General features: G+C 42.0%; 1 protein-coding gene across 4 annotated transcripts in view; it reads left to right on the forward strand.

Annotated features, from left to right (window-relative positions):
* Positions 1–25,581, forward strand: part of MAP4K3 (mitogen-activated protein kinase kinase kinase kinase 3) — a 147,428-nt gene that overhangs the window by 68,621 nt on the left and 53,226 nt on the right. For all 4 annotated transcript variants that reach the window (XM_038397581.2, XM_038397582.2, XM_043512173.1 and 1 more), the window contains 4 exons: positions 14,053–14,111; positions 15,444–15,482; positions 15,764–15,817; positions 22,428–22,470. In XM_038397581.2, coding sequence (XP_038253509.1) covers positions 14,053–14,111; positions 15,444–15,482; positions 15,764–15,817; positions 22,428–22,470 — 195 coding nt within the window. The remainder of the gene's footprint in view (positions 1–14,052; positions 14,112–15,443; positions 15,483–15,763; positions 15,818–22,427; positions 22,471–25,581) is intronic.

Raw genomic sequence — 25,581 nt, forward strand, 5'->3', positions numbered from 1 at the left:
AACACTGTAAGGGAATGCAGAGTCCTTTAGGAGTGCAGCTTTTGATCACTGGATCCTGGAGAATGCCCTGCCTTACTAAGCTAGTACCCTTCCTAATTATTAGGGGTTTTCTGATATCTGGTTTGCTTGTTTGTTTGGAGGTTAGTATTCTTGTATTAGTCACTGTACCGTTATGACACTTGGGGGGTTTACCAAGGGGTACAGGGTGAATCACTTCTGCCTTCTTTCAGCATGAGGGAGCCTTGTCTGTGCTCCCTGAGGGAAACTCGCCCAAAACTACAGGTTGCTGCCAGCTGGCAACACAAGCATCCCACTCCAGGCTCTGCAAGCCCCTCTCTTTCACTCCGCAGGCTAGCAATTTGCATATCCCAGCCCTTGTGTCCTATAAAAAGACCTCTGTACAGTTTAAATTCCCCCATTCCTTTTCTTTCATTATAAGTCAACAAGACTCTTCTCCCTAGAATAACCACAATTTTTGTTTACATTACATTTTAAAAGTGAATTGGGAAGGAGGTTCTTGAGATTGTCCTCAGTGGAAAACATAAATATGAACATTATTCTTAAGATCCAATGGAAGTAAGTAGGAAACAGGGAATGAGTCCAAGGGATTTTTCTTTCTCTGCCAAAGAGTGAGATTTTGAGACAGCCAGTTTTGTTTCTGGCAGAGCATTTAAAATATTGAATCCAGTAGCCAGTCACTGCAGAGGGATTACAATAGCTAATCAGGATATATTTCTCTTCATTGTATGGGTGCTAAATAACAATAGTGATTATGCCCCTCAGACAACCACAGACAGAGAGCAAGAAATCGCAGAACAAGGGGAGAGGGAAAACTGCAGATATGCAACAATAATTTTACAAAATTCCTGCAGGCTGATTAGCTTATTCGGTTTTATCTGGATGTTAAGTAAAATCCCAAAAGACTTAATTCTCTCTTTTTTTAAAAAACAAAACAAAACAAAACAAAAAAACCTACCAACATTATCTAAAAAGTTGAACACATTTTTAATAAAATAAGGACAATGGAGTTTGGTGTATGACTTGAGTGTTATTCAGTAAGCATTCTCCTTTATGGGGGAATGAAATGCTAAGAATCATTAGTCATTCCTTCCACTGGGAGACTAAGAAAAATGGTGATACTGAATTAATGGAAGATGTACACGATTGTCTTTGAACAACTAAGGTACATTTGTATTGCCAACAGATCAGGAGTTACCTTAGCAGCTAGTAGCATTTAATATCGAAATGTTATACTTCCAAATTATATTACTAACCACTTAGTTACAGTTTCAGGAATAGCAACTGCAATATCCAATTGTGAATTATTGGTTCACTGTGCATATTCAAATGCACTTGTTGAAAAACTATGAAAAGTATTTGGGAAAGTGAATTTCAAGTACAGCTCAAGCCTACACAATAAATTTGTTCTGAATAAAGAGCATAAAACTAGCAGAAAAGCAAAGCTGCAATTATAGCTCATGCATGATGAGATACTGCATGACATACAATAAAAGCTATTTTATCAGGCACTTCACCAGCCAGAAAGCTCTGTAAACCAGCATTTCTGATCTTCATTGAAATTCCGATTTATAGTGCGGTTGGCGCGGGGCTGGCAGGGGGTTGGGGTGCGGGAGGTGGTGTGGAGCGTGGGCTCTGGGAGGAAGTTTGGATGCGGAAGGGGTCTTGGGGTGCTGGATCAGGTAGCTGCTCATCTCGGGCAGCTCCCCGCAAGCAGCAAGCTGTCCCAGCTGCTCCTAGGTGGACGTGTGACAGGCGGCTTCACATGCTGGTCCCGCCCCACCCTGAGCACTAGCAACACGGCTCCCATTGGCTGGGAACCACGGCCAATGGGAGCTGCGGGGAAGTGCCTGAGATCAGAGGCAGCGCGCAGAGCTGCCTGCTGCGCCTCCGCTTAGGAGCAGCTGAGACAGGTTGCTGCTTGCGGGGAGCCACCTGAGGTGAGCGGCCCCCTGATCTGGCACCCCAAACCCTCTCCTGCACCCAAACTTCCTCCCAGAGCCCTAATTTAGAATAAAAAGATTTTCCCCTGGAATGCATGATTCATTCTCCCGCATGACTTTTCTTTAATATTATCCATTACACTGAGATTTTGTATGTTGCTTTCCACACCCTTTATCTTGTGTAAAGTGGTGTGGGTTTTTGCCCAAGTAGAACTCTAGTTATAAACAGTACCAGCAGTTCAAGACCAGTTCACTGTTAACTAACCTCTTGTAATAGAGTGTAATTTGGGAAATTTTGTGGGTCATATTAAGATAATTTAATACTTTTTCCATTTCCCATTGATGATGAATGTATATCTTGCAATATTATTTTGAAAAATAGAGGTCTCAGTCAGATTTATTTAATTTAGTGGTTTTTACATTCATGTGCGGCATATTAATTCAAATCAACTAATATTACCACCTTGCGTGTGTTAGATAATGGTATAAAGATAGAGTGCGGTATATATGTGTGTATTTGTTCATCAAATATGTAACTGAAAGTTTTATAAAACTTTCAAACTCAAAGCATTTGGATGGAGATGAGGGTACAGTTTTTATCCAAATCTCAGTCTTTACAAACTCCCTTACTCCCCACTGATTGATTTTTAGTGTACACAAGGAATTACTTTACCCAGTAATGAAGTGCAGCCACATTTGGGTGAAATACAGTAATGTTTGAAAAGCAAACAGGAACACAATACAGCAGTTTAGAATAGGAAGTGAAGAACATAAATGCCCATTTGAAAACATAGTCTAGTAATGCTAGCAGACAGCATGGTAGTAAACTGGATAAAAACAAAGGTTTTGTCCTTTTTAAATATATAAGCATAAGTAACACTGAGAGATGTCATGTTTCATTAAAAAAAAATTGCAGGGCATATAACCATCAGTGACAGATAAAGAATCTTTTACATTTTGTAGAGGATTACTTATTTTCTCTTATTAAATTTTCTGTCACTCCTCCAGAATGTACACTGTCATGTACTATAGAATGCGTAAATTAAAGTGGACAGACACTTTAGCTCTGTCCAGCATAGGACCTTTGCTTTCCATTTTTATAAGAATTTGTATCTTACTTTTTTGGAATTTATATTCAAAACGCTTTTCACTTAAGGTGGGAAATTTCTCTCACTTTAGATAGCTGTGTAGTGCCTAAAGGGAACTGCCACCTGTATTTCCCTCTTCCCAATGGTTATAGCTGGCTGCTGTGTCCTGCATAACGTATGTGAAGCAAAGGGGGGAACCTTTCCACCAGGATGGAGGTGGAGCAGCTGTCTGCTGAGTTTGAACAGCCAGACACAGCTATTAGAAGAGCTCAGTCTGGAACTATGCATCCTCTTCTGGGAAATTAAATGAAATAATGAAGTAAATTAATGAAAAGTCAAATGCTGTCAGGGAGGGGGGCATCCCTGTAAAGGAAAATTTTATGTACACTTATCCAAAGGTCTTTCCGCTGCACTGGGCCCAGGGAGGCTTTGAAAGACCGTTTTAACAGTGAGCCACAGTAATACTTGTTGGTGTTCTGTACACTACTTGGCCCTGCTCTTTTGTGGCCTGTTAGGAATTACGTGATGATTGCTGTACATATAGGAATATAACATTGTCAGTACTTCACTAGCTTCTGTTTACCGGAAGCTGGGAATGAGTGACAGGGAATGGATCGCTTGATGATTACTTGTTCATTCCCTCTGGGGGACCTGGCGTTGGCCACTATCAGAAGACAGGATACTGGACTAGATGGATCTTTGGTCTGACCCAGTATGGCCGTTCTTATGTTTTTATCTATTCATTTTGTTTGTGGTTTATCCTTAGAGTTGTCACGCTATCAGCAACAGGTAATTGGTTGCTTACAGACCTGTTAAGCACTTGGTAGCAGATGTTGCAAACCAATAAAAATGAGTTAAGTTTTAAATAAGACATTTATTTTGTAACAGAATTTAGTGCAACACTCCCCTCCCCCTATGAAATTTGAAAACAAATATATTTTAAACTTACTCAAACTTAATAAATTAAAGGACCAAACTTATGAAGGGGAAAGAACATTCATGTCCATTTCAGATATACCTACACCAACCATGGCTTTCACAGGTCAACATGTGTGAAGCTGCGATTGTCTTTTAATGTCCACCAGGATGGAGTGGTAGGGGATAGTGCAGCAGCCCCTGATTCCACCTGGAATGTTGATTGGGGGACACAGGAAGGTCCCAATATTGAGTTTTCAGGGGGCTTCAGAGGGAGACGAGCCTGGGATTGTTGAACCTGTAGGTCTACCAGAGTCTGCAGCATCTCTGTTGGCTGCCTGAGAAGCCTCATTATGTCATGGTGCATCTGTCTCCTTTGCCTGCATTTTTCTCCTCTCTAGTCTTTCCTACTCCAGGCTGTCCCTAGTGTGCACCCTCCAGGCCCTTTGCTTACTGTCTGATGCAGCACTGACTTGCAGGATCTCATTGAACATTATCATCCTGAGTCCTCTTCTTTCGCCTCCTTATCTGGCTCAGGTATTCTGCAAATGTGGAGGGGAAGACCCACAAGGCCACAATGGCAGCAGCTGCAGATAAAACGCAGAGATCAGATTGTTAGTATATTCACTATGGAAAGTGAAACTTAGGGTGCAGACCTCACTCATTCACTCCCCTTGCTCTCCTAAAAGCACTTCATGCTCATTCTCACTTGTGCTTGGATTGCTCATGCATGGTGTCTGTCACAGTACAAGCCATGGCCCACCAGAGGTTAGGGAAATGAGGAGGGACTTGCTCGGTTGCATAAATCTAGGTATAGAGCATTGGCACTAAATACTAGCACTGTTTTCCACAGGTGGCAGTGATTTTATTTGATATCTCATTCCTGAGGGTAACAGAGCCTAGAAAGTACAGCTGCTGCTGGCATCCCAAAGCCACCCGGGCCCATATTCTGCTAGCCTGTGTATTGCAATTGTGGCTGCCGAAGTTATCCCTGACTGACATGGGAAAGCGTCCTATTGCAGAGGAAGAAATAAGGCAGCTATCCCTTGAAACCTTTTGGCAGAAGATTGCAGAGTACCTTCATGAATGTTTCGTCGAGAGATCTCTGGGTATGCAAGACGCATCCCTGTGCACATAAAGAAACTGCTCTGCATGGTCCCCACTGCCTAACTCTAGAGGGGACTGAAAAGCTGATAGCATCTCTACCTCTCTTGGTTGTACAACTGCCTCTTCTAGGACAAGTAAATTAATGAAAAGTCATGGTCCTGTGGGCGGGGGACATCCTTGTAATGGAAAATTTATATACACACTTACCTGAGGTTCCTTCCCCTGACCTGGGCTCACCTGTGCTCAACTAGTTGGACTGGTGGAATCAAAAACTGTGCTCACTGCACAGCTGGATCCCCCAATCACCAGTCCCCCATGCTCCTCCTCCCCCTCGCTGTTCTTGGTAGAGGCCTGTGACTTGGACTCTTGGGAGGTATCGTCGGTATTATGCAGGGTGGTGGTCGGGTCTCCACTGAATATAGATTCATAGATACTAAGATCAGAAGGGACCATTCTGATCATCTAGTCCGACCTCCTGCACAGCGCAGGCCACAGAATCTCACCCACCCACTCCTACAAAAAACCGCACCTATGTCTGAGCTATTGAAGTCCTTAAATCATGGTTTAAAGACTTCAGGGAGCAGAGAAGCCTCCCTCAAGTCACCCATGCCCCATGCTACAGAGGAAGGCACAAAACCTCCAGGGCCTCTCCAATCTGCCCTGGAGGAAAATTCCTTCCCGACCCCAAATATGGCGATCAGCTAAACCCTGAGCATATGGGCAAGATTCACCAGCCAGATACTACAGAAAATTCTTCCTGGGTAACTCAGATCCCATCCATCTAATATCCCATCTCAGGGGATTAGTCCTATTTACCCTGAATATTTAAAGATCAATTACTTACCAAAATCCCATTATCCCATCATACCATCTCCTCCATAAACTTATCGAGTAGAATCTTAAAACCAGATAGATCTTTTGCCCCCACTGCTTCCCTTGGAAGGCTATTCCAAAACTTCACTCCTCTGACGGTTAGAAACCTTTGTCTAATTTCAAGTCTAAACTTCCTGGTGGCCAGTTTATACCTATTTGTTCTTGTGTCCACATTGGTGCTGAGCTGAAATAATTCATCTCCCTCTCCTATATTTATCCCTTTGATATATTTATAGAGAGCAATCATATCTCCCCTCAAGCTTCTTTTAGTTAGGCTAAACAAACCAAGCTCCTTAAGTCTCCTTTCATAAGACAAGTTTTCCATTCCTCGGATCATCCTAGTAGCCCTTCTCTGTACCTGCTCCAGTTTGAATTCATCCTTTTTAAACATGGGAGACCAGAACTGCACACAGTATTCTAGGTGAGGTCTCACCAGTGCCTTGTATAATGGTACTAAAACCTCCTTATCCCTACTGGAAATGCCTCTCCTGATGCATCCCAAAACCGCATTAGCTTTTTTCACAGCCATATCACATTGGCAGCTCATAGTCATCCTATGATCAACCAATACTCCAAGGTCCTTCTCCTCTTCCGTTACTTCTAATTGATGCGTCCCCAACTTATAACTAAAATTCTTGTTATTAATCCCTAAATGCATAACCTTACACTTCTCACTATTAAATTTTATCCTATTACTATTACTCCAGTATCCTCCTGTATAATATCCCGATCCTTCTCTGAATTGGCAATACCTCCCAGCTTTGTATCATCTGCAAACTTTATTAGCACACTCCCACTTTTTGTGCCAAGGTCAGTAATAAAAAGATTAAATAAGATTGGTCCCAAAACCCTGAGGAACTCCACTGGTAACCTCCCTCCAACCTGACATTCTCCTTTCAGTAGGACCCGTTGCAGTCTCCCCTTTAACCAATTCCTTATCCACCTTTTGATGTTCGTATTGATCCCCATCTTCTCCAATTTAACTAATAATTCCCCATGTGGCTCAGTATCAGATGCCTTACTGAAATCTAGGTAAATTAGATCCACTGCATTTCCTTTATCTAAAAAATCTGTTACTTTTTCAAAAAAGGAGATTAGGTTGGTTTGGCACGATCTACCTTTTGTAAAACCATGTTGTATTTTGTCCCATTTACCATTGACTTCAATGTCCTTAAGTAATTTCTCCTTCAAAATTTTTTCCAGGACCTTGCATACTACAGATGTCAAACTAACTGGCCTGTAGTTACCCGGATCACTTTTTTTTTCCCCTTTCTTAAAAATAGGAACTATATTAGCAATTCTCCAATCATTCGGTACTATTCCTGAGTTTACAGATTCATTAAAAATTCTTGCTAATGGGCTTGCAATTTCAGGTGCCAATTCCTTTAATGTTCTTGGATGAAGATTATCTGGGCCCCCCGAATTAGTCCCATTAAGCTGTTTCAGTTTCGCTTCTATCTCAGATATGGTAATATCTACCTCCATATCCTCATTCCCATTTGTCATGCTACCATTATCCCCAAGATCGTCTTTAGCCTTATTAAAGACTGAGGCATAGTATTTGTTTAGATATTGGGCCATGCCTAGATTATCTTTAACCTCCACTCCATCCTCAGTGTTTAGCGGCCCCACTTCTTCTTTCTTAGTTTTCTTCTTATTTATATGGCTATAGAACCTTTTACTATTGGTTTTAATTCCCTTTGCAAGGTCCAACTCTACTTGACTTTTAGCCTGTCTCACTTTATCCCTACATGTTCTGACCTCAATTAGGTAGCTTTCCTTGCTGATCTCTCTTATTTTCCACTCCCTGTATGCTTTCTGCTTCTTCTTAATCACCTCTCTAAGATGCTTGCTCATCCAGCTTGGTCTACAACTCCTTCCTATGAATTTTTTCCCCTTTCTTGTGATACAGGCTTCTGATAGCTTCTGCAGTTTTGATTTAAAGTAATCCCAGGCCTCCTCTACCTTTAGATCCATAAGTTCTTCAGTCCTATCCACTTCCCTAACTAATTTCCTTAATTTTTGAAAGTCAGCCCTTTTGAAATCAAAAACTCTAGTTGCAGATTTATTTTTGTTAATCCTTCCATTTAGTTTGAACTGAATTAGCTCATGATCACTTGAGCCAAGATTGTCCCCTACAACCATTTCTTCTATGAGGTCCTCGCTACTCACCAAAATTAAATCTAAAATGGCATCCCCTCTAGTCGGTTCAGAAACTACTTGAAGGAATCCATCAGCTATCGCATCTAGGAAAATCTGAGCCCTATTATTATTACTAGCACTGGTCCTCCAGTCTATATCTGGGAAGTTAGTCTCCCATGATCACGCAGTTTCCATTAGTATTTACTTTATTAAAAACATTTAAAAACGGCTCTGTCCATATCCAGATTAGATTCATAGATTCATAGATACTAAGGTCAGAAGGGACCACTCTGATCATCTAGTCCGACCTCCTGCACAGCGCAGGCCACAGAATGTCACCCACCCACTCCTATGAAAAACCTCACCCATGTCTGAGCTATTGAAGTCCTCAAATCATGGTTCAAAACTTCAAGGAGCAGAGAAGCCTCCCTCCAGTCAACCATGCCCCATGCTACAGAGGAAGGCAAAAAAACCTCCAGGGCCTCTCCAATCTGCCCTGGAGGAAACTCCCTCCCGACCCCAAACATGGCAATCAGCCAAACCCTGAGCACATGGGCAAGATTCACCAGCCAGATACCCAGGAAAGAGTTTTCTATAGTAAATCAGATCCCATCCATCTAATATCCCATCTCAGGGGATTTGGCCTATTTACCCTGAATATTTAAAGATCAATTACTTACCAAAATCCCATTATCCCATCATACCATCTCCTCCATAAACTTATCGAGTAGAATCTTAAAACCAGATAGATCTTTTGCCCCCACTGCTTCCCTTGGAAGGTTATTCCAAAACTTCATTCCTCTGATGGTTAAAAACCTTCGTCTGATTTCAAGTCTAAACTTCCTGGTGGCCAGTTTATACCCATTTGTTCTTGTGTCCACATTGGTGCTGAGCTGAAATAATTCCTCTCCCTCTCCTATATTTATCCCTCTGATATATTTATAGAGAGCAATCATATCTCCCCTCAACCTTCTTTTAGTTAGGCTAAACAAGCCCAGCTCCTTAAGTCTCCTTTCATAAGACAAGTTTTCCATTCCTTGGATCATCCTATTAGCCCTTCTCTGTACCTGCTCCAGTTTGAATTCATCCTTTTTAAACATGGGAGACCAGAACTGCACACAGTATTCTAGGTGAGGTCTCACCAGTGCCTTGTATAACGGTACTAAAACCTCCTTATCCCTACTGGAAATGCCTCTCCTGATGCATCCCAAAACCGCATTAGCTTTTTTCACAGCCATATCACATTGGCAGCTCATAGTCATCCTATGATCAACCAATACTCCAAGGTCCTTCTCCTCTTCCGTTACTTCTAATTGATGCGTCCCCAACTTATAACTAAAATTCTTGTTATTAATTCCTAAATGCATAACCTTACACTTCTCACTATTAAATTTCATCCTATTACTATTACTCCAGTTTACAAGGTCATCCAGATCCTCCTGTATAATATCCCGATCCTTCTCCGAATTGGCAATACCTCCCAGCTTTGTATCATCTGCAAACTTTTTGTGCCAAGGTCAGTAACAAAAAGATTAAATAAGATTGGTCCCAAAGGTCTATCCCGGAGGTCTATAGCACACCCCAAGCACTATCGTAGAAGAGGCTTTACTAGTTATCTTCCCCAATGTAATTTTTGCCCAGACGGACTCTGTCTTATCCATTGCATCGCTTCTTATTTCTTTACATTCTACCTCATCATTGATATACAATGCTACTCCACCCCCTTTACCTTTGTTTCTGTCTTTCCTAAAGAGCACATACCTTCAATACCTGTAGTCCAGTCATGACTACTATTCCACCATGTTTCTGTTATCCCTATAATATCTGGTTTCATTTCCTGCACCAGTAGCTCTAGTTCCTCCATTTTGTTACCTAGACTCCTCGCATTGGTGTACAAACATCTTAATTTTTGCTGTTTGGCCTTGCTCACATTTTGTACCCTATTAGGCACAGTCATTCTACAACCAGTATAACCTATTAGACTAGTATCCACACCGCCCTCACTCCTTATATACATTCTCCTACCCACGGCTGTATCCTTTCTTACTTCGTCGTCTTCCCTCTCAATGCTAAAATCTGGCGTGGAGATTACCTGGACATCTCCCAAACATCTCCCCCTAATTCCTAGTTTAAAGCTCTCTTTATCAGTTGTGCCAGCCTTGATCCTAGAAGTCTATTTCCTTCCCTACTCAGATGAAGTCCATCCCAAGAGAACTGTCCTCTGTCCGTGAATGCCTCCCAGTGGCCATACATCCCAAAGCCCTCCTTATAGCACCACTGCCTAAGCCATCTGTTGACAGTCATAATCTTGTCACACCTTTGTTGCCCTTCTCTAGGAATTGGAAGGATCCCCCTAAAGATCACCTGAGCCTCAATTTCCTTAAGCGTCTTCCCCAGCCTATCATAGTCTCCCTTAATACTTTCCAGCGAGAATCTAGCCGTATCATTTGTTCCCACATGAAGGATAATTAGGGGGTTCTTTCCCGCTCCCTTTAGGATCCTTTTCAACCTCAGGTGTACATCCCGTATCTTAGCACCCGGAAGACAGCACACCCTTCTATTCTCTGGATCAGCTCTAGTTACAGGCCTGTCTATTCTTCTCAATAAAGAGTCCCCTATCACATAGACCTGCCTTTTCCTGGTGACAGTGCTATTCTCCAGTCTCTCCCCTGTTCCCTCTGGCTGCAAGTTCTTTCCATTCCTATTTTCCCTTATAATCCTCTTCAACCCATCCTGTATTCTCCTGGGGCTCATATTTGGTGTAGTCTCCCTTGAATCTTCTGCTTTTCCTATAGGACTAGCCTCTCTTCTCTTCTTCCTTACCCTTCCACCTTCAACAAGTACCTGCTGAGCCCCTTCTTCATTTTCCAACTCTGCAAACCTGTTCCTAAGCTCTATTTCTCCTTCACTAGCCCGTCTTTTCCTCTGCCTGGTTCTTTTATTCACATGCTTCCACTGACCACTTTCCTCACCCAGTCTCCCCTCAAAATTCACCAGCCCTGCTTCCATCTGTGAGTCTGAGCTTTTCCCTTCAGATACCTCATATCTTTGCTCCATCATCTGCTCAGACCCCTTCCTAAACTCAACGAGACTTTCCACCTGCATCCCCAAACCTCGGATCTTTTCCTCCATCAGCTCTATCAGACGGCATTTCATGCAGAAAAAACTCTTACCAGGTCCCCCCTCCCGGATCATGTACATACCACAGCTTCCACATCCAGTCATCCTCAATGTGTCTTTCACTACAGGAGTCACTCCCACAACTGCCTCCGTATCTGTCATCGCCTTCCCACCTAAGTCCTGTTAATCTGGGAAACACAAGTCACACCAAAAAGACCACCACCCCCAGCAAAAGCAAACCCCAAACAAGCACCACAATACAGACTCCCCTTGCAAACTCCCACTCAAACTCCCCTGTTAGAGCTCTGTTTACTAGCTCCTGTGCTGCTGCAGCTGTCTGACAGGCAGCTCGTCTTAAAAGCAGGAGGTTTGTGGCTTAGCACCAGTCAATTGTTGGCTTTCTGGTATGCCTGGCACAGCTCCTTGGCTTTCATGCAGCACTATTGCTGGTCTCTGTAGTACCTCTTTTCTCCTGAATCCCCTGAGCAATCTGCTTGTAGGTGTCCACGTTTCTATGCCTGGTCCATAGCTATGCTTGCACAGCCTCTTCTCCCTACAGGCCCAGGAAACTCCATGTCTCTTGTCGGAGCACATCTGGAGCCCGTAGCCAGCATGGTCAGTTGGACAGTTGCACTCAACAGTGGAGAGCTGCTTGGTGTGCTTGCCAAGCTGGGCCATCAAGAAAAGGAATTCCAAAATTTGCAGGGCTTCAAAAGGGAGGGAGGGCTTACATGACCTCTTGGCAGTGGAGTTCACAGTGGTGACCAAAGTGGTCAGTGTGGCACATTTTGGGACAGCTGCTGGAGAATTGTTAGGGTTGACGTAGGTAACAATGTTTACATGCATGTTGTATTGACCTTGGCTTACGGCTGCTTGGGGAGGGGATAGTACTATGTTGGTGTAACAGGACACTTATAGTGGGGGAGAAATTTAAGTGTAGACACATGCACATAGGAATGGCCATACCGGATCAGACCAAAGGTCCATCTAGCCCAGTATCCTGTCTTCCGACAATGGCCAATGCCAGGTGCACCAGAAGGAATGAACAGAACAGGTAATCATTAGGTTGATGCAAGGCAGCTTATGTTAACATAACTTTGTAGTGTAGACCAGAACTTAGTCTCTCCTGTCCTCTCAGTGACCCCCGTTGGGCCCAAGCAGCCTGGGAGAGGAATGCAAAGGGGATAAAAGGTGGACTGGGAGAGAGAAAGGTGTAGCTTAGGGTTGGGGAGAGAGACTGTGACTGTCACTGGGATTGGGAGGAATGAAGGACTGGGAGGGCAAGGAGACTGGGACTGGCAGGACAAACAACGTTGGATAAGAACCAGATGTGGGGCATGAGGAGGGTGGGCAGATCTGGAAAGGAGCTTGGATGTCGGGGAGAATTGGAACTGGTTGGGCAAAGAGAATGGGACAAGAAATTGAGGGGTGGGGAGACTAAAACTGAATGAGAAGTCTGAGAAGATAGAGGGTAGTACTGGAAGTCTGGGTTCAGATGAGCTAGGAACTGGGACTGGCTGGGCACAGAGACTGGGTGTGTAGAGAGAGAGAGAGAGAGAGATTGGGAGTTTCGAGGACACTGGGGCTTGGACGTTGAGCCTGGAGGAGGAGATTAGGGCTGGCTGGGCTGGGAGACTGGGATGAGAAGCCTGAGGAGTGGAGTAACCATTTCTTCTTTTTGAGGATGTCCTTCATATGGGAGAGTGAGAGGCTCAGGCTATGGAGCGCCCCTTCACTGTGAGGTAGTTGCCTGTCTAATCGATCTGTACTAGTCTCATCACTGTGTTACCAGGCTATCCTTTGGTGATGGACTGGATGTTTCTGGAATGGGGTACATTTGAGAGTTCTGTTCTATACAATCTGCTAAGTGGTATCTAAAAATGTTAACGTCTTAAAACATCACTCATTTCCCAGTGTAGGTGACCCTCAGGTGTTTAGGGGAAGGAGTTTGTGTACATACTTCTCCAATCCTGACCTAGCTGAGGGGAGACAAACATCCCATAGCTTTAATAGTCTTCTCTTTGGACATGCTAGTATGTTGGTTCTTCAAGGTGAACTCTGCCTATTCCCACTATTGAGATAAGCATGCCTTCTGGTACATGAGCTCAGGATTTTTGAGAGTAGTGTCTCCTGGGGTTCCTTGCTACCTCATATTTAGTCTTAAGGTTACCTAGCACTTTGTAATTTGTAAGTGCTTAATTTTGCAATTTTAATGTTCGGTTAATGTAGTATTTCATACAAAAAAACTATTGGTAAAATAAATGAGCATGTAATAGTTGTCCTTAAAATATTTGTTGCCTTTATAACTAAAACAAACAAAATATTTGCAGTATTCCCTACATATTATTTATTTGGATAGCGCCGGTTGTATACTACAGACATTACAAGATCTCTGCCCTGAAGAACTAACAATATAAATATATACAATTAAAATGAACGCAGAGATTGGGCGGAGTCAGTAAAAAGTAGTGTGACTAATTGAAGGGTAACACATCATTTGCTAGTTCCACAAGTTTGTTGTTTTCATAGTTTGGATTTTTTTGAGTGATCAGTGGAAAGGCTCCTCTAGCTCAGTATTTCCCTGAGGAGGGGACTATGTTTGACTGGCTTTATCAAAGAAGTGTGTTTTATGGAGGAATTTTGAGGAGATGTGAGGTATGGCAAAGTTGGGGCATGGAAGAGACCCAGGCTTAAGGGGCCTATGCATGAGGGTTTAGAGCCAAGAGTGGCAGTAGGACAGAATTAGTTGTGTGGCTTGGGTACAGTGAAGAGGGTGAGGCAAGCATGTGACCTGTTTTTAACTCTCTTGTCTTTTCATTTTAAAGCTCTTTCTCTTATATTTATAGGATCTGCAGCTAGAATATGGTCATGGTCCCCAGAGTGGCTACTTCTTAGGTGCAAATAAGTGAGTAAAAGAGGGCATTTTTCCTTTTTCTTTAAATTTGAGACTTAAATTCATTGTTTAAATTTAAAACAGCAGGTAATGTAGTAAAATGTAATTTTATGTTTATGCAGTAAAACATGATAAACCTTTGGTTATTTACAGTAGTGCAGTTTTTCAACTATTGACTTCTAACTTTCTATATCAGCTGGAGTGATTATTGTAGAACAGTTTTCAGCATAATGAGGTGTACTCTCAAGATACGGAGACTATCACTCCCATCAATCTAGAACGTACCAGCCATTATCAGTTTCAGACATCAGAGTCTGTTTAGTGACAAACTTTCCCTTACAGCAAGATATCGCCCTTCTGCCCAAGTCATCTGGCAAGTTATGGGGATGTACGTACATATGGTGTTCGTTTAAAAAAAAAAAAAAAAAAGACAAAAACTTAAAACATTTACACATCTATAGAGATCTTGTTGTTCATTACAGTTTTGTCATTAAGTTCTTTAGAGGTTAAACTTTACAATGTGAGTTTTAATGTAGTATCTAGATATATGCGCTGTGTGAAATGAGATAAGTCATTGCTTCTCTCCAGCCTCAGATACTTTAAGTGGTTTAGGTGCTTTTATATTTAAAATGACACTGTCTGTATAAGTCAAACTCCTGACATCTAGCTTTATAATAGATAAGTTATATAAATATTTTGATGAAGGTATAGGCATTGCATTTCCTTCATTCTGTAGATCTTTTTTATTTTTCAGTAGGGAATAATATTGACATTTTCAGGAATCCTCCTTTTTGGAAAAATCCTGCTGCCCTCTTGTCTGTCGCATGGATGCATGCAGATGTTTGCATGACAGCCAGCATGTAGTGGGCTTAGTTTCATAGATTGGCTTCAAGTTGTAATTTTTTAGCATGTTGAAATCTGCATTTTGAGGGGAAAACGTGAATTTTAAGATAATAAAATTGGGACTAGTGGTCTCCTGACCATGATGGTTTAATCTTTTTGTCACTTTTACTTTTTATGATAACATCCTATTTAATCTTGCGTATCTTGGTTTCAATTTAAACAGGTAAATTTTGTAATAAGCCGAAATAGCCCTAGTTTGCAATACAGAGGTAATGAGCAGGTACAGTAATTAGGAGTACGCTAATAAGTGTAGATAAACACTGTTTAATAGTATCATGAATCTATATAGAAACAATGAAAGTATTCTTCAGCAAAAAAAATCAGTGTATCTTATTAGAATAGAGTAACTTATTTTGAATTGAGAACTTTTATTTGTCTTATTTTTCAAGTGCTTTCTTCAGTTTTTGTGTTCAGTTATTAATTGTATTCTTAATTTTGAAGGAGTCTTCTAAAATCAGTTGAAGAAGAACTGCATCAGCGGTAACTTTATTTTTCTCTTGTTTGTTTCAAAGTGTTTTTTACCTTGATTTCTTGCACCTGTTACAATCTACTAATGCTCATTTGAATATATGGGAGAGGTCTCATTTGTCTGGGCTGAATCTGTGGTTTAAAGAATAATGAAAAAATAAAAATACAAAGCAACATAATAACATTCTGTATAGAAGTAGCCCTTGAGGTATTGCATACCAGAATTCTTTCATAGTAGCTAGAGTCATTTTAATGAAGGGCACTCAGCCATGGTACCTTGTTCATTTCCTTAGGGGACATGTGGCACATTTAGAAGATGATGATGATGCAGATGATGATGCTAAACAGTAAGTAATTTTTTATTTTGATGTATCCGCTCTCTGATTCATGGGTAGCTGAAAATTTAATTGTTTGAACTGTATTCTGAATGTGAGAACATCTTTTTTTTTTTTTTTTTTTTTTTTTTTCCTAATTTTTTTTTCCTTCTGGTATATTTTTAAAGTAGCAAAATCATAGTACTCTCTGTTTGGATCACATCACTGATGTTTTGCTTTATTCTGCTTATTGATTTGCGTTAATATTGAAATATTTTTATGTTCAGCTCTTCGTACAGCTCTTTCCCAGTATCTTTTAATTATTTTCTTTAATTTATTATAATTAAATTAACATAAGAACAACCATATTGGGTCAGACTAATGGTCCACCTAGCCCAGTATCCTCTCTTCTGACTGTGGCCAATGCCGGATGCTTCAGAGGGAATGAACAAAACAGAGCAGTTATCGCATGATCCATCCCATCATCCACTCCCAGCTTCTGGAAATCAGAGGCTTAGGACACTCGGCGCATGGGGTTGCATCCCTGACCATCTTGGCTAATAGCAGTCGGTGGACCTATCCTCCATGAACTTATCTACAGTAAAAGCTCTTTTATCCAGCACTTCGCCAACTGGCAAGCTCTATAAACCAGCATTTCTGATCTGCACTTACAGTCCGGTTTATAGTGCAGTTGGTGCAAGACCGGCAGGGGTCTAGGGCGTGGGAGTGGCTGCGAGGTGCACTCTGGGTGGGAATTTGGGTCCAAGAAGGGGCTTGGGGCAGGGAGTTGAGGTGTGGGATGGGTGCGGGGTGCTGGATGGTGGGGAGCGCTCACTTCCGGCAACTCCCCAGAAGCAGCTCCCTGTCCCTGCTGTTGCTGGCAGAGACGTGGCCAGGTGGCTCTGCAGGCACACTGCTTCCATCCCCCACCCTGAGCTCGGACTCTGTGGCTCTCAGCCTATTGGCCGGGAACTGCGGCCAATGGGAGCTGCAGGGGGTGACGCCTGCAGATGGAGACTGTGTGCCTGCTTGCAGAGCTGCCTGGCTGCGCCTCTGCCAAGAGCAGCAGGGACGAGGTGCCGCCGGAGGTGAGCACTCTCCCCATCCAGCACCCTGAGCCCCTTCCCATGCCCCTGCCTCAAGCCCCCTCCCGAACCCAAACTGCCTCCCAGAGCCCATGCCTCACAACCCCTCCCACATCCCTGCTGCCCTACATTCCTCTTCCCCTGCACTCCAAACCCCTCCCTCTGGGTTAACTGGTATTTTTAATTTACCGCACTCCCCGTTCCTCCAGCATACTGGTTAAAGCTTTTACGGTACTTCTTTTTTGAACCCACTTATAGTTCCAGCCTTCTCAGCATCCCCTGGCAACAAGTACTATAGGTTGACTATGCGTTGTATGAAGTAGTATTTCCTTTTGTCTGATAATTTCATTGGATGACCTCTGGTTCTTGTGTTATGGAAGGGGTTAAATAATACTTTCTTATTCACTTCCTCCACACCATTCATGATTTTATATAAATATCCCCTCTTAGTTGTCTTTCCAAGCTGAATATTCTGTCTTTTTAATCTAGCCTCATATGGAAGCTGTTCCATCGCCCAGTGATTTTTGTTGCCGTTCTGTGTATCTTTTCCATTTCTAATATCTCTTTTGAGATGGAGCAACCAGAACTTCACACAGTATTCAAGGTGTGGGTGTACCATGGATTCATATAGTGGCATTATATTTTCTGTCTTAATATATATCTCTTTCCTAATGATTCCTAATATTCTGTTAGCTATTTTGATTGCCACTGCACATTGAGCAGATGTTTTCAGAGAACTATCCACAGTGACTCAGATCTCTTTCTTGAGTGGTAATAGCTAATTCAGACCCCATCATTTTGTACGTATAGTTGGGATAATGGTTTTCACTGTTAATTACTTTGTATTTATCTACATTTAATTTCATCTCACATTTTGTCACCCAGTTTTGTGAAATCCCTTTTTAACTCTTCGCAGTCTGCTTTGGACTTAACTATCTTGAGTAATTTTGTATAATCTGTAAATTTTGCCACCTCGCTGTTTACCCCATTTTCCAATTTTAGTGTAGTTATACTGAGCTAATGAAATCATCTGTTGCAACAGAAACCCTAGTGTATTATTATTTACAACATTAAAAACATCATACTGGAAAGTTTTAGTTCATATTTAATATCAGTGGAACAAATATGACTATTCTAAATCTAAGTTTAATTATAATAGAGGCAGAGGAGAACTGAAAAGGAATATTAAATATACTTACTTTTGTGGTACATGATTTCAGAGGCAGTTGGTATCTCATTAAACATGCAGTTATTTATTTATTAGTGACCTTTTCAAAATGAAGGCATATATGGTATTTGAGATGAGTGACATGTAGAAAAGTTCTTAATTTTTCCTCTAAATTTTTTTTAAAAAAGCCATCATTTACAGTTGTTTTTTTAAACCTGCATTATCTTCAAAGATAAGATTGTGATAGAACTTACTCTTGGATCCATGCCCCTACATGTGACCAAGGAACTTGGTTTGCTCAAAGCTGTTTGTTTGAGTGGGATAGCTCAGGCCACTTATGCAGTGGAATGTAGGTGTCCCCATAGCACTTCATTCCGCCAATTCCATTTTGATTGCACTTGATGAAGAAGCTGAGTTGGATAGCTGCAAAGCTGTTGTCTGTGCTGCTTCCCAGCTCAGCTTGATGCCTCTTCTAATGCTCAGTTCATGTCTCAAGTTTTGTTTAACACTTTTTCCTCCTTATATCTGTCTGTAGTCAACGCCACCTACTCAATGTCTCAGGACTTTGAACCTCTTGGCTCCTGCTTTCCTGAAGCACTTTGCACTGGCTGCTTTGCTTGGTACACTAGGGATCCTTACTCCTAGCTCCTGCTCAGTCAGAAGTTTCACATCAATGTTTTCATGTGCCTTTTGTGTTTCTATGGTTTGTTTCATTATTTCTTTGAGGATATGTAAGAAAGTGCCCAGTAGTTTCGAGAGAGATTTTGAGTTCAGTCTGACCATGTTCCCTATGGACAGACGCATCTGGTGTGTTCTCTGCCTCCAAAAGGACCATGATTTGCTTACAGACTTCACCACAGAGAGTCAGGTCCTAGAGAGAACCAGAAGGTCTGTATTGGCTTTCTCTGAAACTTTCTATTAGTCTGGCAAGAAGCCTTGAAGGTGTCAACCTTGAATGAGCCACAGTCCAGTCCCAACAGGTCAGTCTTCTACTTGTTCTTTTGGCAACTTGAAAAGCAACACTAAAGGCTGATATCCAAGTTTGTCATGCACTCTGTGGCTTCCGGTGACATGGATGAATCAAGGCTGTCCCTCCAGAGAAGGATCTTGAAGGGCACTGCTTCACTAGATGTTCCATGGTTTGGATGTCTTCTCCACATTCATGGCTGTCATCTGGTCACTACAGCTCTGCATCCGTCCTTCTGATATCAGCTTGGTGGAATGAGTCTAAAGATCTGCCTCAGTACAGTTGAGGCATTCAGCTGAACCCCTGGTGTCTTTCTCTAGAGCACATTGAGGGCTCAGCACTTACATTATTTCACACAAATTCCACAAGACCAAGTCATTGTTGAAGAGTGCAGTTGGCACTTGACATGCAACCACCTTTGCCCTCGATGGAAGCAACCAAAATGTCAACCTACCCCAGCCACGTTCAAGTTGATGCAATCCACAATCCTGAAGATAGGAAAGGATTCATGGGTCTTGTATCTTGAATGCCTGGGTACTCTGGTGAATCGTGTCTTCCTTCAATCATATCACTTTGGCTGTGTTGAAGTTTTTTGCATCAACTCAGGTGCATCAAAGCAGTGTCCCAATGCTGATGCTGCCTAGACCCCTCAAGGAGCTCTGTATGCACCGATATCCAGGATCCATACCCCATGCCTTCAGTTCTGATACTTTGTTAGCCATTCTGTTGATGCCACTGACACAATCCAGGCCAGTGGCCTCTGTGCAACCAGTGTTGATAGCTAATCCAACATCTTTGATCTATCTTCCAGCAATGACATAGCATCCTGTGATGTCTGCCTGAGATGCAGAGAAGGATGTAAAGGAAAATTTTCAAGATTTTAACTTCAATATATGATGCAGAGGATTTGAGTGAGGTTAAATGAGAGAGAAGGTGGTTACTTTCATTGTTAAAGATGAAACAAGGTTCCTAGTATAAATTGGATTTTGAACTCCTCTTCCGAATCCTTTTCCAGCTCCCCTTCTCCAAACCAAAATAAAACTGATCTTATGCTGGGATAGAACTTCTCTGGAAGGTCTTAGGGAAACCAGGCAAGGGAAGACGAGTGTTCCAAAAAAGTTCTCACTACTTGGGTATTTTCTTAACCCTTTTTTTAGAGCAACATAATTCAAAAGCAGTTAAAACTCTGTGCAAGAATTCAAGATTACAGGGCTGCATTCTCAAAATTGTTCACACTAAATATTTTATACTTCCAAAAGATAGGAAAAATATTATTTTTAACAGAACAGGCTGTACAAGAGTGTAGGAATGCAAGACCAAAAATACAGCAAATCCTTTACAACATAGTGCTGGGGAAAAAAATTTGAAATAGCTTTTTGTTTTATGATGATGTATTTTTCTCCAAGAACAGGCTGTTGAATATTTGCTTCATGAGAACTCGGGTCCACAGAGAATTCTGCAAGGAAAAGGAAAACCTGAAGATATTACTAATCACATTACCGAATAGTAGTTAATAGTATGCTGTGAGCAGATTTGCTGCTTTGCATATGTTTGATATGAAGAATCCAATGGTCAGGTCCATGAGCCGTCCAAGGAATGATGTTTGCTGCTATCATCATCATCATCATTATTTGCAAATGCACAGGTTGTACAGTAAAGATTGGAAAAAAGTTCAAAATATAAAATAAATAGTGATCACAGAATGATAGAATCATAAAAATGTAGGGCTGGAAGGGACCTCAAAAAGTCATTACATCCAGCCTCTTGTGCTAAGACAGGACCAACTAAATCTAGACCATCCCTGACAGGTGTTTTGTCTAACCTGTTCTTAAAAGCCTCCAGTGATAGAAATCTACGATTTCCCTTGGAAACCTGTTCTAGAGCTTAACTGTCCTGAGAGTTAGAAAGTTTTTCTTATTATCTAACCTAAATCTCCCTTGCTGCAAATTAAACTCATTACTTCTTGTCCTACCTTTTAGTGGACATGGAGAACAATTGATCCCAGTCCTCTGTATAACAGCCCTTAATATCTTTGAAGACTTTATTAGGTCACACATCAGTCGTCTTTTCTCAAGGCTAAACATGCCCATGTTTTTTAACCCCTCCTCAACCTCAAAGCTTTCCTAAACCTTTTTAATGTTTTTGTTCACATTTAGTGTGAACGATTTTGAGAATGCAGCCCTGTAATCTTGAATTTTAATGTTTTGACACTCCTGTTAATACACCCCAGAATATAGCCTTTTTTGCAACTACATCACCGTGTTGACTTATATTCAGTTTGCTATCCACTATAACTCCCAGATCCTTTATAGCAGGATTACAGCATAGCCAGTTATTCCCCATTTTGTAGCTGTGTATTTGATTTTTCCTTTCTAAGTGTAGTACTCTGTACTTCACTGAATTTAATCTTCTTGGTTTCAGCCCATTTCTCCAATTTTGTCAAGTTGTACAAATTAAAAAAAAAAATCCATGTGTGTCAAAAGGGCTTAGGTAGGCATCACATGCTTTAGGCATTCGGTAGCCTCAGGATCAGCAATGTGGAGTTTGGAAAGTCTTCCTGATAGGCCAGTATGAGGTGAGCAGCCATTTAGTAGGTGTGCACTGTCCTCAGCCACAGCACAACTATGTGGGGTCCCCAGGTGTGGTCACTTGCTGCACACCTCACCACCCTATTGTAATCCTATATAATCATCATCATTCCACATGACCACAAATACTTTTTTAGTAAATCTAACTAATATCCTGTATTTTGCACTTAAGTATTAAATTCCCTCTTCTTTCTTTCAACACATGCTAGACTCGCACTTTGTCCTCTCTGTCTCCCTGTTAAGAATCTCTGCTCTCTTCTCCTGCACAAGTCCATATAGCCTCAACAGCTGAGCATTTCAAAATAGTCACTCATGACTTCAGGGGAAGTCTCCGGGGGCACTTGGGTTTCTCCTGCTTGTATCTGGCGCAAAGGAGGGAGCAACACTGGAAAATATACGTAGTGTAAGTATTTAGAAATAACACTTTTCAGAGTAGCAGCCGTGTTAGTCTGTATTCGCAAAAAGAAAAGGAGTACTTGTGGCACCTTAGAGACTAACAAATTTATTAGAGCATAAGCTTTCGTGAGCTACAGCTCACTTCATCGGATGCATTTGGTGGAAAAAACCCCCCACTAAATGCATCCAATGAAGTGAGCTGTAGCTCACGAAAGCTTATGCTCTAATAAATTTGTTAGCCTCTAAGGTGCCACAAGTACTCCTTTCTTTTTGAGAAATAACACTAGTATTGATCAAAAAGCTCAGGATGTTCCAATTATTTGTATAGTGTTTTTAAAAAAAAATCCTACGTGACCGTATGAAGAATAAAGCATTGCGAGGATGTCAGAGATCTGTATTTGGATAACTTCTAAATGATCTGTACTTATTTTCTTTGTAGCGCTACAATTAAACCTAAAGTACCACCTCCTTTACCACCGAAGGTAAGCAAGTTTTTCCACTGTATTACATAAGGGAAGAAATATGCTAAAAAATTTTTTTTTAAAGTCATAAGTGCCTAAATGATTAAATGACTTAGGAGTTTCATTGACTTAAGCACTTTTGAAAACTTTACTCAAAATTTCTTTTGGTCCCAGATTTATCAAGGTGAGATTTGACCTTTCAAATATTTGTGTACATCTCTAATTTGGGAAAATATGTATAATATAATCTGTGGTGTTCAGCAATACATAAATGGTGCTTATGATTGTACCATTAATATTTAGGAAGAGATTGGATTGGGTATTTGAAGGATTTGGGGCTGGGGAGGCAGGAATTCCCACCACAGGGGCCACCACAGCAAAAGTCTGACTACAAACTTCAGATGCAATGATGGGATACTTAAATGGTTGTCTGTACAGATCAGATCTCAGATTCTGTCACTTACATGAAAACTGTTGATCAACAATTTCATTGTACATTCAAAGTAAATTAAAAGGTGCAGAAAAATCCTATATCTTCTTCTGAGTGTGTCAGTTCACCAATTCTGGGTGGGTTAATCATGCCTGCTTTTAGCTGTGCAGACAGGTCTATAGGAATCCTGTGTTTTGGCATCAAAACTTTGCCCGTTAAGAGTCTGTTAGATGTCATCTTGCCCAGTCTCTTGCAACCATATATCTGCAGCTAAAAGCTGCAGTCTACACTTGTGCTGTCTGCCTCTGCTGTTTTCTTTTTTCCTTTCATATTCTTCTGATGGATCTCATTTTTATTTCCTCAGTCTGCAGATTCTGGCCCTAGAGTAGCATGTGCATCAGCCCTCTCCTTGGGCTTGATGAAGTCACAGGTCCCCAGAGCCTAGTGTTACTCTTCTCCACTGCCCAGCCAGTTCTGCATCTCAGTGGGCCCATGGGGTTCCTGGCTCCAGTGGATTCTAGCCTAATGAGCCTGCTGTTAGATTTGTGATTGCTCCCTTCCTCGGCAGGGAGTGCTGTACCTTTCCATTTTACAACTGGGACCTTTGCGAGCCTTGCAACTAGCACAACCTGACCTTGCCAGTTATGGCTGCCTCAATGTGCTGTAGATATTAATTAACCATGAGCCTTCCACTTCTCATAATTGACCACAGAACAGCAGAAACGCATTCTTGTGAAATGTCCTATGGATGGCACTGTAGGGCAAGAAAGCTGCATCAGTAAAGGCAGCACATAAGAAGGGACTTCTATCTCTGCACCATCTTCAGTTGGTGCTGTGAATGCTGAGATAATGAGCAAGAGTGATAGACAAACTTGGGGTCTTAAGGTTCCAAGAATTAGACAGTCAATAGCAATAACAAAAATGCAGAACAGACAAACCAGTTGCTTTATATTGCTGAAGCCATAAATGGGAACAATGTTTGTTTTAAAAAAAAAAGGGGGGGCAGTTTGACTTGATTCGATGTATTTTGCCTGCTGTGGAAGAGTAATATGAAAGCCAGCAAATTCTGGGTATCTGAGGCAAGCATTGAAGATTTCTCACTTTTTTTTTTTTTTTTAAATCCTGGGTCTTACTCTTTCTTACTATATGTTGGGGGACACCAACTTCCCTTTGTGTCTATTTCCCAATCTATAAAATGGAAATTATATACGTATCTGTTTAAGCGTTTGTACCATGCTTAGCACTGTTATCCAGGCACCTGACATGGTGAGGGTTAATTAATGTTTGAGTAGCATTTTGGAAAATACAAAACACTGCTGTGTAAGTCCATTACGTGTTTGCTAGAAGCCAGACTCGAATGCAAAGTGCATTCTGTTGTTTGTTATAATAACAAGGTGTGGTAGAAAAGAAGAACTAGAGCAAGGAGAGATGCATGCCTGATGCCTAAGAAAACTTGTTTGTACTTAATGCATTGGAAAAAGACAAAAGAAAAGGGATTAGTGGGGCAGGAGAACTGAGGTCACTGCTACTCCAATTTGCCTGTATACAGGAGGGAAACAAGTAAGCGAAAGGGCACAGATTGGGTTTAAGAACTGTCGATGATTTGCAGATCTTTCTGCCCGCTCCTTGACTGGGCTAGCTATATAAAGTTGATAGCCAAGCTGTTTCTAGAAAAGATGGGATGAATGGATTACCCTTTTCATGCCTGTTTGCAGTAGTCCTCCTGTGCACTGAAGTGGCCATATCTCTGTCAGAGTTCACAGAAGAACCAATTCAGCTTCAGGTGGATGACTGGGAAGGAGCTAGCGACAGGTTTAGTGCCATCAGTGTGTGTCTGCTTGACACTACCCTCTGCAGCCATGTACTGATTTGGGGTCCTCCCAAAAACATAGACCTGTGGCCATGTTTCCAAGTCCCAAAGGTCAGCTCAGGGTGGCTCTGATATCCAGCCTCCATTCTGATAATTCAGCTCTATACTTTTTCTTCAATACCTCTGGTTTGATTACCTGTTGGACATAAGCTGTGGGCCAAACCCACAGCCAGTTTACTCAGCTGCCATGCCTCACCCCTCGGAGTCCCCCTCTGGATCCCTGTGTTTGACCCTGTGACCCTCAGTCCTGTCACTGTTTTATCATTAGTTCTTCCCCGTAATCTCTTGATGCCTGAGTCCAGTGGCTCCTCCTGTTAGACTGGTGGTTGGGGTGGGGGGGTGACCTTTAGATCCCCCAGAGCCTCAATAGGGGTCATGACTCACTCCTCCAACAGAGCCTGCTGTAGAGTCTTATAGCTCAGGCATGCTGCAGCAACTCCGCTGCACTGATTATCCCATAAGCAGAGCCTGCAGTGATTCAGCCCTCAAGAATGCTGCAGCAGCCTATCCCTGAACAGGGACCAGGTCAGATGACCCCCAGACACAGGTATTTCACTGACCCTGTCAGAGCTGCAAGGTAGTCTGTGCAACAGCACTACTTGTCCAGGAACCTGCCTACTGCCTCACAGTCTGACTCCCTAGGCTTCCAGCCTGCTCTCGATCCAGTTCCTGTTCCTGCCCCAGCCTTGCCTGAGCCTTGTTCCAGCCCGCTTCAGCCTTGTCCGTGCCCTACCCCGCCTCTCCTCCAGCTCTGCATCTGCCTCTTGACCCTTAGACTGACTCCAGTCTGGCTTTGATTGTTGCCCTGTTTCTGACTGTGATCATGATTTTG

Source organism: Dermochelys coriacea, chromosome 3 (assembly GCF_009764565.3).
Source record: "Dermochelys coriacea isolate rDerCor1 chromosome 3, rDerCor1.pri.v4, whole genome shotgun sequence".
In the NCBI taxonomy this organism is placed as follows: domain Eukaryota; kingdom Metazoa; phylum Chordata; order Testudines; family Dermochelyidae; genus Dermochelys; species Dermochelys coriacea.